The sequence below is a fragment of the Artemia franciscana genome, chromosome 13 (genome assembly GCF_032884065.1).
Source record: "Artemia franciscana chromosome 13, ASM3288406v1, whole genome shotgun sequence".
Lineage (NCBI taxonomy): Eukaryota > Metazoa > Arthropoda > Branchiopoda > Anostraca > Artemiidae > Artemia > Artemia franciscana.
In genome coordinates, this window is record NC_088875.1 from 28925454 (window position 1) to 28940244 (window position 14791).

The 14791-nt window shown below is 32.6% G+C and overlaps 1 protein-coding gene across 1 annotated transcript in view; it reads right to left on the minus strand.

Moving 5' to 3' along the window:
* Nucleotides 1-8166: 8166 nt before the first annotated feature.
* The window catches only part of LOC136034770 (uncharacterized), a 76679-nt gene continuing 70054 nt past the window's right edge, over nucleotides 8167-14791 (minus strand). The window contains exons 9-11 of the mRNA XM_065716177.1: nucleotides 13344-13620; nucleotides 12549-12683; nucleotides 8167-9769 (exon numbers count right to left, since the gene is read on the minus strand). Coding sequence (XP_065572249.1) covers nucleotides 9595-9769; nucleotides 12549-12683; nucleotides 13344-13620 — 587 coding nt within the window. The 3' untranslated portion in view covers nucleotides 8167-9594. The remainder of the gene's footprint in view (nucleotides 9770-12548; nucleotides 12684-13343; nucleotides 13621-14791) is intronic.

A 14791-nucleotide genomic window follows, 5' to 3' on the forward strand; every position in this document is an offset into this window, starting at 1 on the left:
TCCATCCCCTGCCTACGTCCACCGCTTCCCTGAAATCTACAAACGTTTTACAATTTCGCTCATATGTCCATATTATTTCCTTTGTTCTGTTTGTTTAACAAGGTAAAGAGAGAGCCTCATGAATTCACAGCAACTGTGTGTAGGAGATCAAGATACAGAATATATACACCACAAAGATAGCATGATAAGAAAGGTGAAATAGAACCAAAATCACTCTCCTTGAGGAACTACCTAGTTCAAATGAGTAAACTAGAGGAAAAACGAACACTTGAGCAAAACAGCTCTCTATATGGCTTGATAAACCAATCAAAAAACTTATGAACCAAGTGTAAGAGAATGATACCCCATAGAGAAATTCGACCCTTCCATAGTTTTCCAATGATCCTGCCCAAAAATACATTCACATTTACACATTCATGTCTACCCGGCGCTGATATTTCTACCTCAAAATAAGTATAATATTCTTCATAAAAATAAAAAAGTAGTATATTTACGTTTCATATATTTTAGTACGAGTGGGGATACTACGCTATTCCTCACTGTCAAGTAACATGATATTAAAAAATTATTTTCAGCTTGTACTTTGAAGGTAGGTATACTAGGGTAAATTCATCCAACATAAAATGCAAAATAATATCGCTATTTAAGAACAGAACCATATCGGCTTTTACAAATTTATACTTTAAAAATGAGTTACCTTTTTTGCTGTTAAGAGCGGGAAAAAAGAATTCTGCAAAATTACATTAAGCTCATATTTGAATACTCGAGGGATGTGACTCACTGCAAATTACTGACCGAGACATAATTATTGACATAAAAATAATATTGAAGAATGAGTAATAGGTAAATAGATTAGGCATAATAAACACTATTTAAATATTTTGAAAGAAATTTTTAATTTTCTCCAGAGCATTTTGTTCTTCGTAAGCAATTCCTAAAATTGAGCGGAAAACTCTTGTCTTGAATCTTTTCAACAAAAACCTTGCTTTTATTTTCATATAACTATTACTTTTGGTGACGTTACTCTGATAAAGCGTTACAAGTTTGGGTTTTAATATATAGAATTGCTAAAGAATGTATGTAAAAAAATGTGTTTTAATTTGTTGATGAATCAATTTGAATTGTATGCCTTTTTGACCAGAAACCAGGACCAACTAAAATAAGAAGACTTCTTTCACGAGATTTTTACTTAAATGAAAAGATATGATTTACTAGAGAACATTCTTAAATACTTGATTAACTCAAAACGGAATGATTTTAATTTTCAAAATATTAAATTTTATCATGGTCTGTGCTGAATATTAATACTTTTCGTGCAGTCTTCGTGCGCGCACAATAAGACGAGAAAATCGATAAGAAGTCTAGAAAAGTCTGAAACTTTTTCCGCAGTGAAGTTTTTGTTTCTTTTTAAAAGATTATGATAACTAGTTATTTTTTAGATAAAATTTCCTTATTACAATTTAAATTTCTTCTAGAACAGGTAAAATTATCTGTAAAAAATAATCTCTATGATTTCAGTCACACAAAATGTCAATTTTGTTTAAAGCTTCGGAAACTTCAGATAAAACTATCATTTATGTAGGGAACGCTAATACAAGTCACAAGGAATGGTTATTGAGATCCTCAAGTACATATGCGCCAACAAAAAATAAATTATTGTGATTGAACAAATAAAATTTGTTCTAACATAACTCTTATCATATTTTTTCAGGGCAACTTCGCTACTTTTCCGCCACATTGGCTGCACAATTTAGCCAATGCAGTGAAAGAAAACTGATAAATTACAAAAATTATTGATGGACACGTTTTTGAAACAAACTTTTAAAATTAACTGAGCAAAAACAGTTTTCTGACATAATTTTGGCTTTGACACCTATTAATGAGAGCCACATCTTAGATTGAGTACATAATCAACTGGTATTTACTTCGTTACGTTCAGATTATTAGCCAGAGGGATCAATTGGAGAGGGAGGCACATGGATGAGCCTGCCCCCTCCCCCAATTCAAAATACTTTTTAGGGACATTTTCTATAAAAATGATTATTTTTTTTGTATTTTCGTTGAAAAGATTGAAAAAACGACAAATAACATGAATCGTTCATAAATCTATTTATGGTGAGGGGCAAAATGGTGTAAGTTGAGCATTAAGAAGTTCTCAGTTCTTCGATGTTGGCCAAGTTGAGAACTAGTAAAGTCACACAAACCAATTTATAAATAAGTTCCAGTGCTAATTATTCTCCTCGCAGTTTCTCTAAATATTAACAGGAGTTATTGCAATTCACGGAAACTGTGCACATTTTAGCTAGTTTCATTGCCACAAACCAATCCATTCAAAACAAATTCAGAGAATGTAGCACTTATTTTACAATGGTTTTCGCCTATGTAAACGATATCTTAAATTTCAGAATCATTAAAGTTGTCTCAGTTTAACTAACTTTACATCAAACTTTCAAACAACAAGCAAGTCGGTTCCTTATCCTTGTAGATGAAAGATGAAAAAAAAATATATATGGAAACTTGCCCTGAACTTTATTATAGGACAGAGGAAAGAGTCAGACAAATGATTTTTATCTTTTTCTGATGGATATTGAAAGCCTTCTAAAGATATTTCAAGTCTTCTTTAAGGGCCAAGTTCTTCATGCAGATAACCGTAAATTCCTTTCCACAGGGAGGGGGAAGAGATAAAAAGAAATGTAAGAGACGTTCTGGGGAAATTGTAAAAATTCTGATATACATGAAGGAAAAATCATTTATACAAATGACTAAAGAGCCGATAAAGATGACACAGAATCCTAGTAAAGTATTCAAGGGGTATACTTTTCTACAAAGGGTTATTTTCTTCTAGGGGTATTTCTAGTTTACGAGGAAGCGTCAAGAAATAAATTCAATTCTACACAAATCCAAACTATAGCATGCTAAAATTAAAGCTATTTTGGGAAAATTTCAAAGAGCACTATCTTTTCTAAGAAGACTGTTTTCCCTTGTGAAATTCACGTTACATGAAATAGTAGGCGGGGGGGGGGGGGGTATCGCTGCTAAACACCTAATATAAGCAAAATCGTTGGGAAGAGTCGAATAGCCGGTTTGGGATGGAGGTAAAAGACAGGAACGCGAATCAATTCCATGGATATCGCCATTAATATATTGTGCTGAAGAGAAAAAGGCAACGAGTGCAAAATAGACACTAATTGACCAATAGGCTTAGACATGAGCTTGATCCGGATTCGTTTACGTTTAAGTCATTTAAGCCATATCTGTTATAAAGGCTACACCTTGAGCAATAAAAATGTTACTGGGAAAATTGCTACTTGCCAAGGTTATTCCTAGTTGCTACACTTGTCCTTGCCATAGTTTTATTACTTTTACATAGTTTTATATAGTTTATTATTTTATTTTATATAGTTTTATTACAAAACATGTAAGTCGCGAAACATTATGATGCAATTCGGTTATACCAAATTCGGTTATAACAAAGGGTGCCATTTCTAATAATGACGCAGAGGGCGACTGGGTGTTTTGCATAAAATCTTACATTTGGACATCAGGAGTTTTTAAGTTACTCCAAAGATTGCATTCAACTAACAAAAACGCCATCCACTACCTCAAAATAAAATAAAAATTTTGAACTAATTGGGGGAAAATTTCAAGTGGGAGTGCTGCTTGTATTAATGCACATATAAACAAATTCAAGTGATAGCTAAAAATCACTTGTCGAGGAATGACGTTATGTGTCTAGAGATGAATTGCTCAAATAGCAAATTGCTCAAAATCACCTTTCCTGCTATTCAAATCTGTAGAGAAAATCCTAGTAGCAACATTATACCTGAGTCATAAACTCACTTTCTTGGATACTAGTTTATGACGCAATTTAATTTTGGACTATTACTCCTCTTCTCCCCTATTATAGGCTTTCCATGATTTTCAAAGAATCCCCAATTTTAAAAGGTATATTCCTAATATTAAAAGAAGTTCGAAACCGCCAACTGAAAACCATAGAGATAGCAAATTTCTATGGTGTTCTAAAAAGTGAGTCAATGCTCACTTTTTCTTATTAGCATGTTCTGGTTTCCAATCTTTTTTTCTGATAAAAATAAGTTTTTGCCGATCGATGTCAAACTTGTGTTCATTAAACTAGGTTACTTTCAAGCACATGCACTTTTGGAGCAAAGAAAATACGAGATCAAATAGCAAAAATATCTGTCCGTTTGATGTTCAAAGTTAGTATTACTATGCTAAAAGATCGTCCCCGTATTACAAAATAAGAGAAGGGTGCCATCCATAATAATAAAAATATATATATATATATATATATATATATATATATATATATATATATATATATATATATATATATACATATATGTATATATATATATATATATATATATATATATATATATATATATATATATATATATATATATATATATATATATAATTATATTGGACTCTTTCATAGTGTCATTTTTGACAACCATTAGCAACTTTTGGATTGTCTCTCCTGGTTAATTAAGAGCAAAGAAGGATTATATACGAGATCTAATAAGCCCATAGAAGACTGAGAAAAGTAGAGATACCACTTTCTAATAAACAGGTCTCAATAAAATTCACCGAAACCACATAATAAAGTGAAATAAAAAAAAAACTTGTCAAAACACAATGATGAAGGTGTGTACCATTAGTCATATCAACTAAAATAACTTCTCTAACAGGAAAAATGATAACGTTGTTCCCAAAACCAGTGGGCGTGTCTATTACCTTCCAAGGATGAATTTTCTCTTTCAACTTTTTACTGAATGGGTTCATGTGCAGAGATGTGTTTACTTCTTGAAAGGTAAGTGGAGATTGGCCGTCTTTGCGATGATAGAATAAAGAAGAGTGCAACTCTGGCTTAAAGACTGCCTTGCACAATTTTATTTCGGAACCTTCGTTTTCTTAATTGAACCCCAAAGAGGCTATTCCTAAGAATGGTTTAAATCTTACTAGTACTTCCATTGTCTCTGAGATTTGGGGTTTCCACAAATCTCCCAGAAAGAAGATTGGTTTCTCTGAAATCTCTACGAAAAATTTAAGCCGTAAATACATAAATATTAACACGGAATACAAAGTTAACTTTCGTTAAGATTAATTTTCATGGAGATTTTGGGAAACCAAATTGTCCTTCCAAGAAATTCGAGAAAAACCTGAAAAACTTACTTTCATTTAGGTTAATTTTCATTAATATTTCGGAAGACCAAATTGTCCTTCCAAGAAATCCGAGAAAAATTTGAAAAACTTACTTTCATCTAGGTTAATTTTCATGGATATTTCGGGAGACCAAATTGCCCTTCCAAGAAATCTGAGAAAAATTTGAAAAACTTTCATTTAGGCAATTTTCATGGATATTTTGGGGAACAAAATTTATTTTTCGGGAAATTGCGGAAACCTCGAAGAAATTTTGAAAATGGAAGCAATGATTTCAACTCCCAGCAAAATTACGCAGCCAGATACGAATCTTGGTTTGGAGCGAGACAATACAGACAAAATTCAAACAAAATCACTACATCAACAAAATATTATATTTGTCGTATAAACCTTTGAAATCAAACTGCTAGATAATCATAATTATGGCAGTTAGAAGTATAATGAGTAAAAAATCTTAAAGTGAGTTTGATATAAAGATTCCTGCCTGTAAATGGCACTGGATATCTGTAAAAGCAATCATTCGCCTTGTCAAGGCCGATAATGAAGAATGAAAGGGTAAGAATCGTTATCAAGTTACGTATTCATTTGTATCAGTTGGACTTTTCTTTCTTTTACGTTCTATGAAGGGTGTCGCAATTAATAAACTTCCGAATTCGATCTAAGTTTGCTTTTATTAATTGAAGTCTTGTTTTCGTTAATCAATTAATGACGACAGAACCAACCTTACGAGAAGCGCATCGTATTTAGAAAGCATCATACTTTTAAGGCATCTAACTTTTAAAAAAAGCAAAAAACATTCCTAAAAAAAAATTATTTCCAAAATTTTTAAATTTATACCTACTTCTCTCTATCTCTCTCAAACTCTTATATACTAAGATCCATACTTTCAAGGTGCATCGTTTATATTAGTAATTCCCCATTACCTTACCAGAAATTTTTTGGGAGGAGAGTTCTGCTATGAGTTTTTTGTCCTTAAAAAGTAGTAAAAGGTAATTATTCTATTATAATCGTTTCTTTTAATTGTCCAAACTTAGGGACGGGATCAAACCCAGTACTACCCTGACTATGCCCCTGATGTTGTAATTTATCTTATATCTATACACAGGTTTCTGCAAAATTATATTTTTTGTTTCCATGATCTTTTCGGCTTTTTTCTTAGAAAAAAATTCGTTCAATTTTTTAAATAAGTGGCTCAAGTTCTGAAACAGATTTAATAATTTATTATGGTTATATATATATATATATATATATATATATATATATATATATATATATATATATATATATATATATATATATATATATATATATAGCTCTATACTATATAGATTTCAGCAAGATCTTTAATATCAATCAGTTATTATGTCTATGAAGCTTGGCTAGTTCGAACATTATTCTGATATTATACATATTCAACATATTTTGTTTTCAGTAAAGCAAGAATTATACTGTAGCTTTTGGTTTCAAGGGGGAAGGGGAGCACCACCATTTTATGTGGTAATTAATGTTTATTTTAGGTTGACTTCTTACACGAGTTAATTTCTTCTTGTATCAAGCTAAAATATCACTCTTTTTTTCTTGTGAAGCATTGCATTTTAGTTCGATCTCACCTTCATTTTTTAATAGGTATAGATTTCATTTTATGTAATAGAGACAGATTACTCGCAGAGTGGTAGAAGTAGTCGTACGGCAGTAGTAGTTGTAGTAGTACGAATAGTGGTCACATCAGCAATCCCATTGAAGAAATTGTGGTAGCAGAGGCAGTAATCGTGATAATAACGGCAGTTGTCATGGTAAAAGTAGTAATGGTAGTAACAATGAGGTCGGTTGCTATGAAGAAAACGTTTAGAATAAAGCGAAGTCTATCGCCATGCTGTTCTTCATCGAAGAACATCGATGAATAGCGTTGATATGGTAAAAGTAAACTAAAGAATTTCATTACTAATTAGATTAATAGTTAAAAATAAAGAGTATTTTGAAAACTTAGAGTATCGTAATCGTCCAGAGGTCCCCAGACATAGCTTCTTTTTATGAAAAATAAGGGATATTTTACAAACTTAAAGAGTATAGTAATCCTCCAAAAGTTCCCAGACATAACTTTTTTTTTATGAAAAATAAGGCTCTTTTATACTAAGCGGTAATTTTGAAGCAATTTTTAGTCTTTAATCAATTTTTAAACAATAAAATTTAAGCAAAACAGACACGACTGGACATGCTTTTGATTCGGAGGGAGAAGGACTTAATCCCAAAATCTTATGTCCGCAACTTTTTAAATCGACAGTTAAATGAATAAATTAATACATTCCCCTTTTTAATCAGAATTAAAGCATATTGATGACGCCCATTGCTTCTGGAAAGATATCAAAGGCGTCTTTTTGAATGTCTAATTTGGAAACCTGTAAAGTTATATTTTTGTAATAAGTAAACAAATTCTAGAGGCTGTTATGGCGAGGTTCCCGAAACCAAAACGGCTTAAACACCAACTTCACTAAATAAAAGATAGTCGAGCGATACAGGGTGATGCCACACGCTCCTAGCAACATAAACCTCATCTCAATTTTTTCACTTGGAGGAAGAGGCGGACAAAATAATTTTTTTCTATGACTAAAGAGAAATCCGTTTGAACTCCTCCTTTATAGGGGGAGGGACTGAAAATGAGAAGTAATTTTTAACCGCTGTTACTACCTTTTTGTGAATTCCAAAACTTGAGTGACCCCCCCCCCCCTTCAAATGACAATGACGCCCATGTCCAATATCTATTGTATCACCTCAAACATGCATTACACATTAAACGTTTCGAAACGAAAAGATAAAGTTGGACTATGAAATTTTGCAAATCTCTATTTATTACGTTTTTTGAGGATTTACTCTGACTGCTGCCGTAAGCCTTTTTAGCCGGAGAGGTTGAAACTAACTAAGAGTTTAAAAAGAAAAGAAAAGAGCACGTCTGATCCGGTTCATATTAAAATTAAGTCAATCATACAAATTTAAAATCATTGTATTTCTTACCCTTTCATTTTTAATACAAAAACACAATTCTCAGATAAGAAAAAAAAGAGACCCTCACCTAAAACACTAAAGATCATTTGGATTTGGCATACAAGAATTAAAATGATAAAAACAACAAAAGGTAACTCTTTAGAAGAAATAAAAAGAAAAGAAAAATATCACAGCGTTAAAGAAACAAGCAATTCATACACTTCAAAATTTAAATTGCACACCAATTGAGAAATCAATACATTGATATTTAAAGGACCGCTCAATTCAAGACGACAATAACAAAGATAATAAAATATAGAATTCTAAGCATGAACACAAACACCATTTTTTAAGAGTATCCTATGTTGTATTCGTCATTCATGAAAAATGAGCTCAGTCGAAGAATTTATCGTACGATCCCTATGAAGCAAAATTGAGTTTTTTTAGTAACAGAAAAAGTGATACTTCACAAATTGTACAGAAAATGCTTAAAAATAGAATAGTATGCAGAACCAAGGCTAGTTTTAAAAATGTGCACATTATACCATTTTGGGAATAGTGGTTCTTTTATCTTTGGCCCTATGCTCAAACAGGTTTTAAGAAAATCCAACTAATATTTGTTCATGCTTTTATAATTTACCTTATAATATATTAAGCAGCGCCAGACATCACTGGGATTTTTTCATGTTTTCCTCTTTTATCAGCTCCCATACTGTTCCGTTAACAGACAATGAAGCCTCTTTAGTTCTATATTTTTCCTAATTTTTCCTTGCATATTGTAAAACGAATACGTCTTTTTTTGGTTAAAAACTAAAAAAAACCAGCTCATATTTGAAATTGCTTTAAAAGCAAAGATAAACAGTTTCCAGCAAAAAAACTTTCAAGAAGACGATTTTCAGTTCAACAGTTTTGACACAATAAAAATGAAAAAAAAAAAAATGGTTTCAGTAGTAATTTATCGTTTTTAGTAATATTTTCATTAGCCAAGTCATTTTAGGACAATTACAGGCTATTATTGGTAGATAGTTTAAAGGGAAACGCCGTATAGAATTGCTCATTATTGTTGCCATTACATTTCCCTGAGACAGTACAAAAGTTTATCAATAACACTAAGTTATTTTTATTAATAATTATGCTTGGAATTTCTTTTTCACACATATCGGTCAATTTTATTAAATTCATGTTTAAAATAAGAATTCCAGAAATTCTAGAATCAGCATTCTATACTATTTACATACTTTGGGAAACACTTTTCGAAAAAGAAAATCTTAAGTTAAAGAAAAACATGCTAGTTATTTTTGAATAACTAATTAACAAGGATTTAAATCAAAACATCAACAATAAAACACTTGAGGAAGTACATCTAAGCCTTTATTAGCTTTGTTATTGCCAATTAAGCGGTCCTTAAAACTCACTTGCGGACGACAGATGTTATCTGGGTGGTTCGCTAATGCGTTCATTATGGACTTTAGTTAATTCTTCCGCTACTTCGACCATATTCTCTTCCCGCAAAGCTTTGTATAGATGGCCAACTGTACATTGACGGGGCATAATACCTTTCCATGTCATGAGCATTTGAAAAACACATTCACGGGTACCAGCTTGTCTGTCGAAAAAGGAACACAATATTATTTGACATTACAGAAGGAAAAACAAATTCTCGTCTTGGTGAACATTCCCTGATAATTTAAACGCTTTTTGCGACTATCCTACCTGCGCAGAGGTCATAGGGGTACAGGGGTAAAGTTTTGGGTATTTTGATCTCTTAAGAGCTACTAAAGTGTAACTTTTTAAACTTTTTACTTTTTATCTTTAACTTTTTAACTTGTGTAAACTTTAAAAGTTTAAACTTTTTAACTTTAAAGTGTAACTTTTAAGTTAAGAGCTACTTAAGAGCTACGATGGCTAGTTCATTAAAATTACAACTTCGTCACTTCTAAGACAATAGCCAAAATTCAATGGGATATAAAGACGTTGGTTAATAGTTGAGAGAGTACAAGGGTTGCCAATTCCCGAAATACAAAGGAGACACATAAAAGAAGGAAGGGTAGCCAACAAAATTAGGATGTGCCCCCCCCCCCACATACACATTCTATGGTAGCCACATGGTGGGTGTGGTAGATATAAATGACAGCAAGTATCTCCGATGCTCAGGCCCTATCATCTAAACAGCACCTAAATATCCATTAAAAAGGGATATGAAACATAGACAGGGAAATTTATACGATCATACTTAACATGAAAGGGCGTATCTGACATTTCCCCCTAAACTAGTTTTCGATTTTCTAGAAGTGTGCTCTTGTGGTCTTCATACAGTGGGGGTGGAGCTGGTGAGATGGTACTTTTACCATTTTTTGTAATTAACATATGCATTTGGGCATACCTTAAAATAGTGACCATCACAACAGAGCGTATCCGGAGATTCTAGTTTTCCAAACACGTTCGAGAACACTAGTGTTTAACAATCAATTTATGATCGAAAAACATCTACAGATACTTCGTTTAGTCGCGATCTATTAGAAGTGTCTTGAGAATAACCAATATAAAAGGACATGTAAAAAGCGTCAAGTTTCTTAGACACTTCCAAGAATTCCGACTTTATTATCAATTTATCGTAGCAGAAAACCTAATACTACTTTTCAGTTTAGTCACCAAAAACTATAATCGCAAACAGCTCTAGAAAACTTGATTTCACTGTCCCGCGTTAATTCAAAAATAGCAGATGCGCCCTTTCATTTTGGGGACGACAATATATGGCACACCATCTACATGAGTATTCTAGACTGCCCTTAAAACTTCTCATGTCATGCCACTGAAACAAAGAAAATTTGACAGTAAGAACTTTAAGTAATAGCATTCTACCACACCTTGAAAACAATGTTAATAACAAACTTCGCTCAGAAATGTTTTCCATAGCATGTGAGAGATTTTCGGTTGCCAAACCAATCCACTTCATAAACAGCACAGAAAACAAAATGGAAGGTAAATTCTTAGTTTTAATAGATAGGAACTAAAAGTTGATCTCAAATTAGTTTCTAAAAAGTACTTTTAATTATTGTAAATTTTAATTATTGTAAATTAGTGTAGTACTTTAATTATTGTATTTTCTTTAGTTTCTTAATTTTAGGAAACCCTCTAGTGAATGAATCAAGAGATTCTAATGATCCTAAAATCCCAAAAAAATAGAGCCTTTACTGGCTATATTTGGCTTTTAAGCAGCTTATATTTTTACTGGTCAAAGCCAAATTGGTGGTCAAATCAAAATCGAATTCTCAATCAAATATTTCTTAGATTGCGTCAATTTTTTCGTTTTTTCCTATCCGCGATTTTACCGACAAAATTTGCAAGAGTCCTAACTTACTAAGCAGGTCTAGTAACTAAACATCTAACATAGTAGCCAAACAGCCAAACAGCTCGGTTGTCCACAACCAAACATTACCAGCTCCATCTAAAACTAAGGTAGATAGTTTGGCTCAGATAAAATAAATGAAACAGTTCCTCATATGATTGAATTAAAAGTCTCACTAGAGACAATCTATTTTAAAATATTATATCTAATACCATTTTCTAACGCCTCAATTTCTTTTCCTTTTTTTTAGTTCCCACTGAAAAAAACAATCTTTTTTTGTTTTGTACATGGGGTGACAAGTTGAACAATAATATTTAGATCGAAGGATCCTAAGTGGGGCCGACGGTTTTCCTTTTCAAGTTCGGAGGCAATATTTTTTAAAATTCTGTGCAGACAAAAAACACCCTTACCTTGACTGAGCCAGATACTTTTTTCATGTTCCAAGAGAAAAAAAATGTAATTTTAAGCTTTTATGAAGATTTTCAGAGAGGAAAAATGAATGCGAAGCATTGAGACCTTGCGATAACGTTAAAGCAGTTCAACTTCACATTAAAGTTTTGAATTTGACTCCGCATTGAATCTAAACAATTAAACAATCCTGAATTCAAATTCATAAGGGAATATCATATAAAGAGCAGACTAATTTCAAAAATACGATCCACTAGGCGATTCATAGACACTATTGATTTGGATACATCAATCATCTGGGTAGTGGCGAGTAAGAATTCTAAAGATTATTATATGCTGGTTTATTTTGGCTAATTCTAAGGTTTTTTTGTATGCTAATTTATCTTCACGAGTAAGAAAATGTTCAGAAATGCAGTTTACAATAGGTTTCATAAAAGACATAGTGTGATGGATTGTCAAAAAGTTTTACATAAAGTTAGGGTTAATCAATCGCTTTGACTTGGATTAAAAACTAATTTTATGTTATATCTAATTTTTGCTATTGGAAAAACTAGGGTTCAAACGACGTTATATTTAGACACTAAAAGAAATACTGGTAAAAGACAGAACAGAAAAGGAAGAGACTCACTTATGAGATTCTTGAAGGTTGACTAGTTCAGCTTCTTCAATACCCAAAGTTCGCCCAAGGGCTTTCCAGTCTGCTTTACGCATAAAATTCGAGATCCTCCAAATATCTTGCTGATCTAGTGGTCGTGATTCTTGCCTACCAAGAAAAAAAAATATTAGATAAAAATAATTGGGCTACATTGGAACTTGATATAACGGAATATAAATATCACAGAGAGAGTATACAGTTAAATATTTCTTTTTAACGCAACCCGCGTTACTGCTTACTCCCTTGTAACTGGATTTGACTAGGCTATTCTGCATGGTGGTCACATAAAATATTTACTTCGTTAAATTTGAATGCAAAACTTTCTTTTCACGAATAGAAGTTTTCGTAATTACCTCATCATTGTTTTGAATCAAATTATATACTACTATATATACATTAAAAGCGCTCACATCATTGAAAATCCCTTGATGGCAACTCCACTGACGGTACAAAATAGTTTTTTTTTTTTTTTACTTTTCTAACTAGAATATATTCAGAAAACTTACCCTGAACTGTTTAAAAGAGATGAGACAATTGGGTAAATAAAAATGAGCTAAAAATCAGTCAAAATCATATTTTATCCCATAAGTTCGTTCAAAGAGACACAAGCATACAAAAAAAGAGCATTCATTTTGAAATTATTTAAGTTTGCATTTATTTTACAAAGTTATCTGACAATGTTGATCTAATTGGTAAAATTTTTGTGCCCCATCCTTTTCTTCTGCATTGATATGACGGTTTTTCATAAATAATAATAGAAAGACTTGCATCATTTTCACAACTGATCCTTGACTCGATGACTTCCTATCCTGAGCATCATCAGGGCCACCTAGTCTACTAGCATCTCCATCTGCTCTAGTTGCCATCATGGCCGTCATCTTCACTCTTTTCGTCAAATGATCCATTTCTTCATCAGAACTTGATGTAATAGTTTCAGACGCATCGGAAAAATTCCTCCTGGGTCGTTTCTTAATACCAATACTTCCCTCTTTGCTTAAGTCGTTACGTCGACGTTTCGGTGGTGGTGGGTCCATAGGTCGTGATGCTAAAAGTAATTAATATTATAAACAATGAATGTCTAATAATTTTTTGAATTCAAGATAGAAGATTAAATGTTGTTTTTTTTGTATAATGTTTTTTCATAATGTTTTATTTCTGTTTTCTTATTTCTGTTTTATAATGTTCTTATAATGTTATATAATTATATAATGTTTCTATAATGTTAAATCTTCCAAATGATATTTTCCAGATATTATTCCTTGGAGCATGATGGAGAGTGACCATAAGATTTCAGATATCAATAAGAGAACAAGAGCTAAGAGCTCATATGGCATTTGTGACGAGGTCAGAAGAGCCAAGAGCCAAAAGCTCATATGGTATGAGCTCTAGCAAATTCCTAAGAATCAATAGATTGCTTTAAAAGGAAAATCAGAGGCTTAATGCCGGTCGAGATTAAAAATAAGAGCTCTGAGTCACGAGGTCCTTCTAAACATCAAAATTCATTAAGATCCAATCACCCACTCGTAAGTAAAAATACCTCAATCTTTCTAATTCTTCCAAATTAACAGCCCCCAGCTCCCCCAAAGAGAACGGATCCGTTCCAATTATGTCAATCACGTATCTATAGCTTGTGCTTATTCTCCCCATCAAGTTTCATCCCAATCTCTCCACTCTAAGCGTTTTCGAAGATTTCCGGTTTCCCCCTCCAACTCCCCCAATGTCACTGGATCTGGTCGGGATTTAAAATGAGAGTTCTAAAGCACAAGATCCTTTTAAATATCAAATTTCATTAAGATCTTATCATCCGTTCGTAAGTTACAAATACCTTATTTTTTCTAATTTTTCCGAATTACTCCCCCCCCCCCCCCAACCAATTCCACCAAAGAAAGCGGATCCAGTCCGGTTATTTCAGTCACTTATCCTGGACTTGTGCTTATTCTTCCCACCAAGTTTCATCCTGATCTCTCCACTTTAAGCATTTTCCAAGATTTCCGTCCCCCCCCCCCATGACACTGGATCTGGTCGGGATTTAAAAAAAGAGATCTGAGTTACGAGGTCCTTCTAAATATGAAATTTCATTAAGATCCGATCACTGCTTCATAAGTTAAAAATACCTCATTTTTTTAATTTTGAGAATTGACCCTTCATCCCCCCAACTCCCCCAAAGAGAGCGGATCCATTCCAGATATGTCAATCATGTATCTAGGGCTTATGCT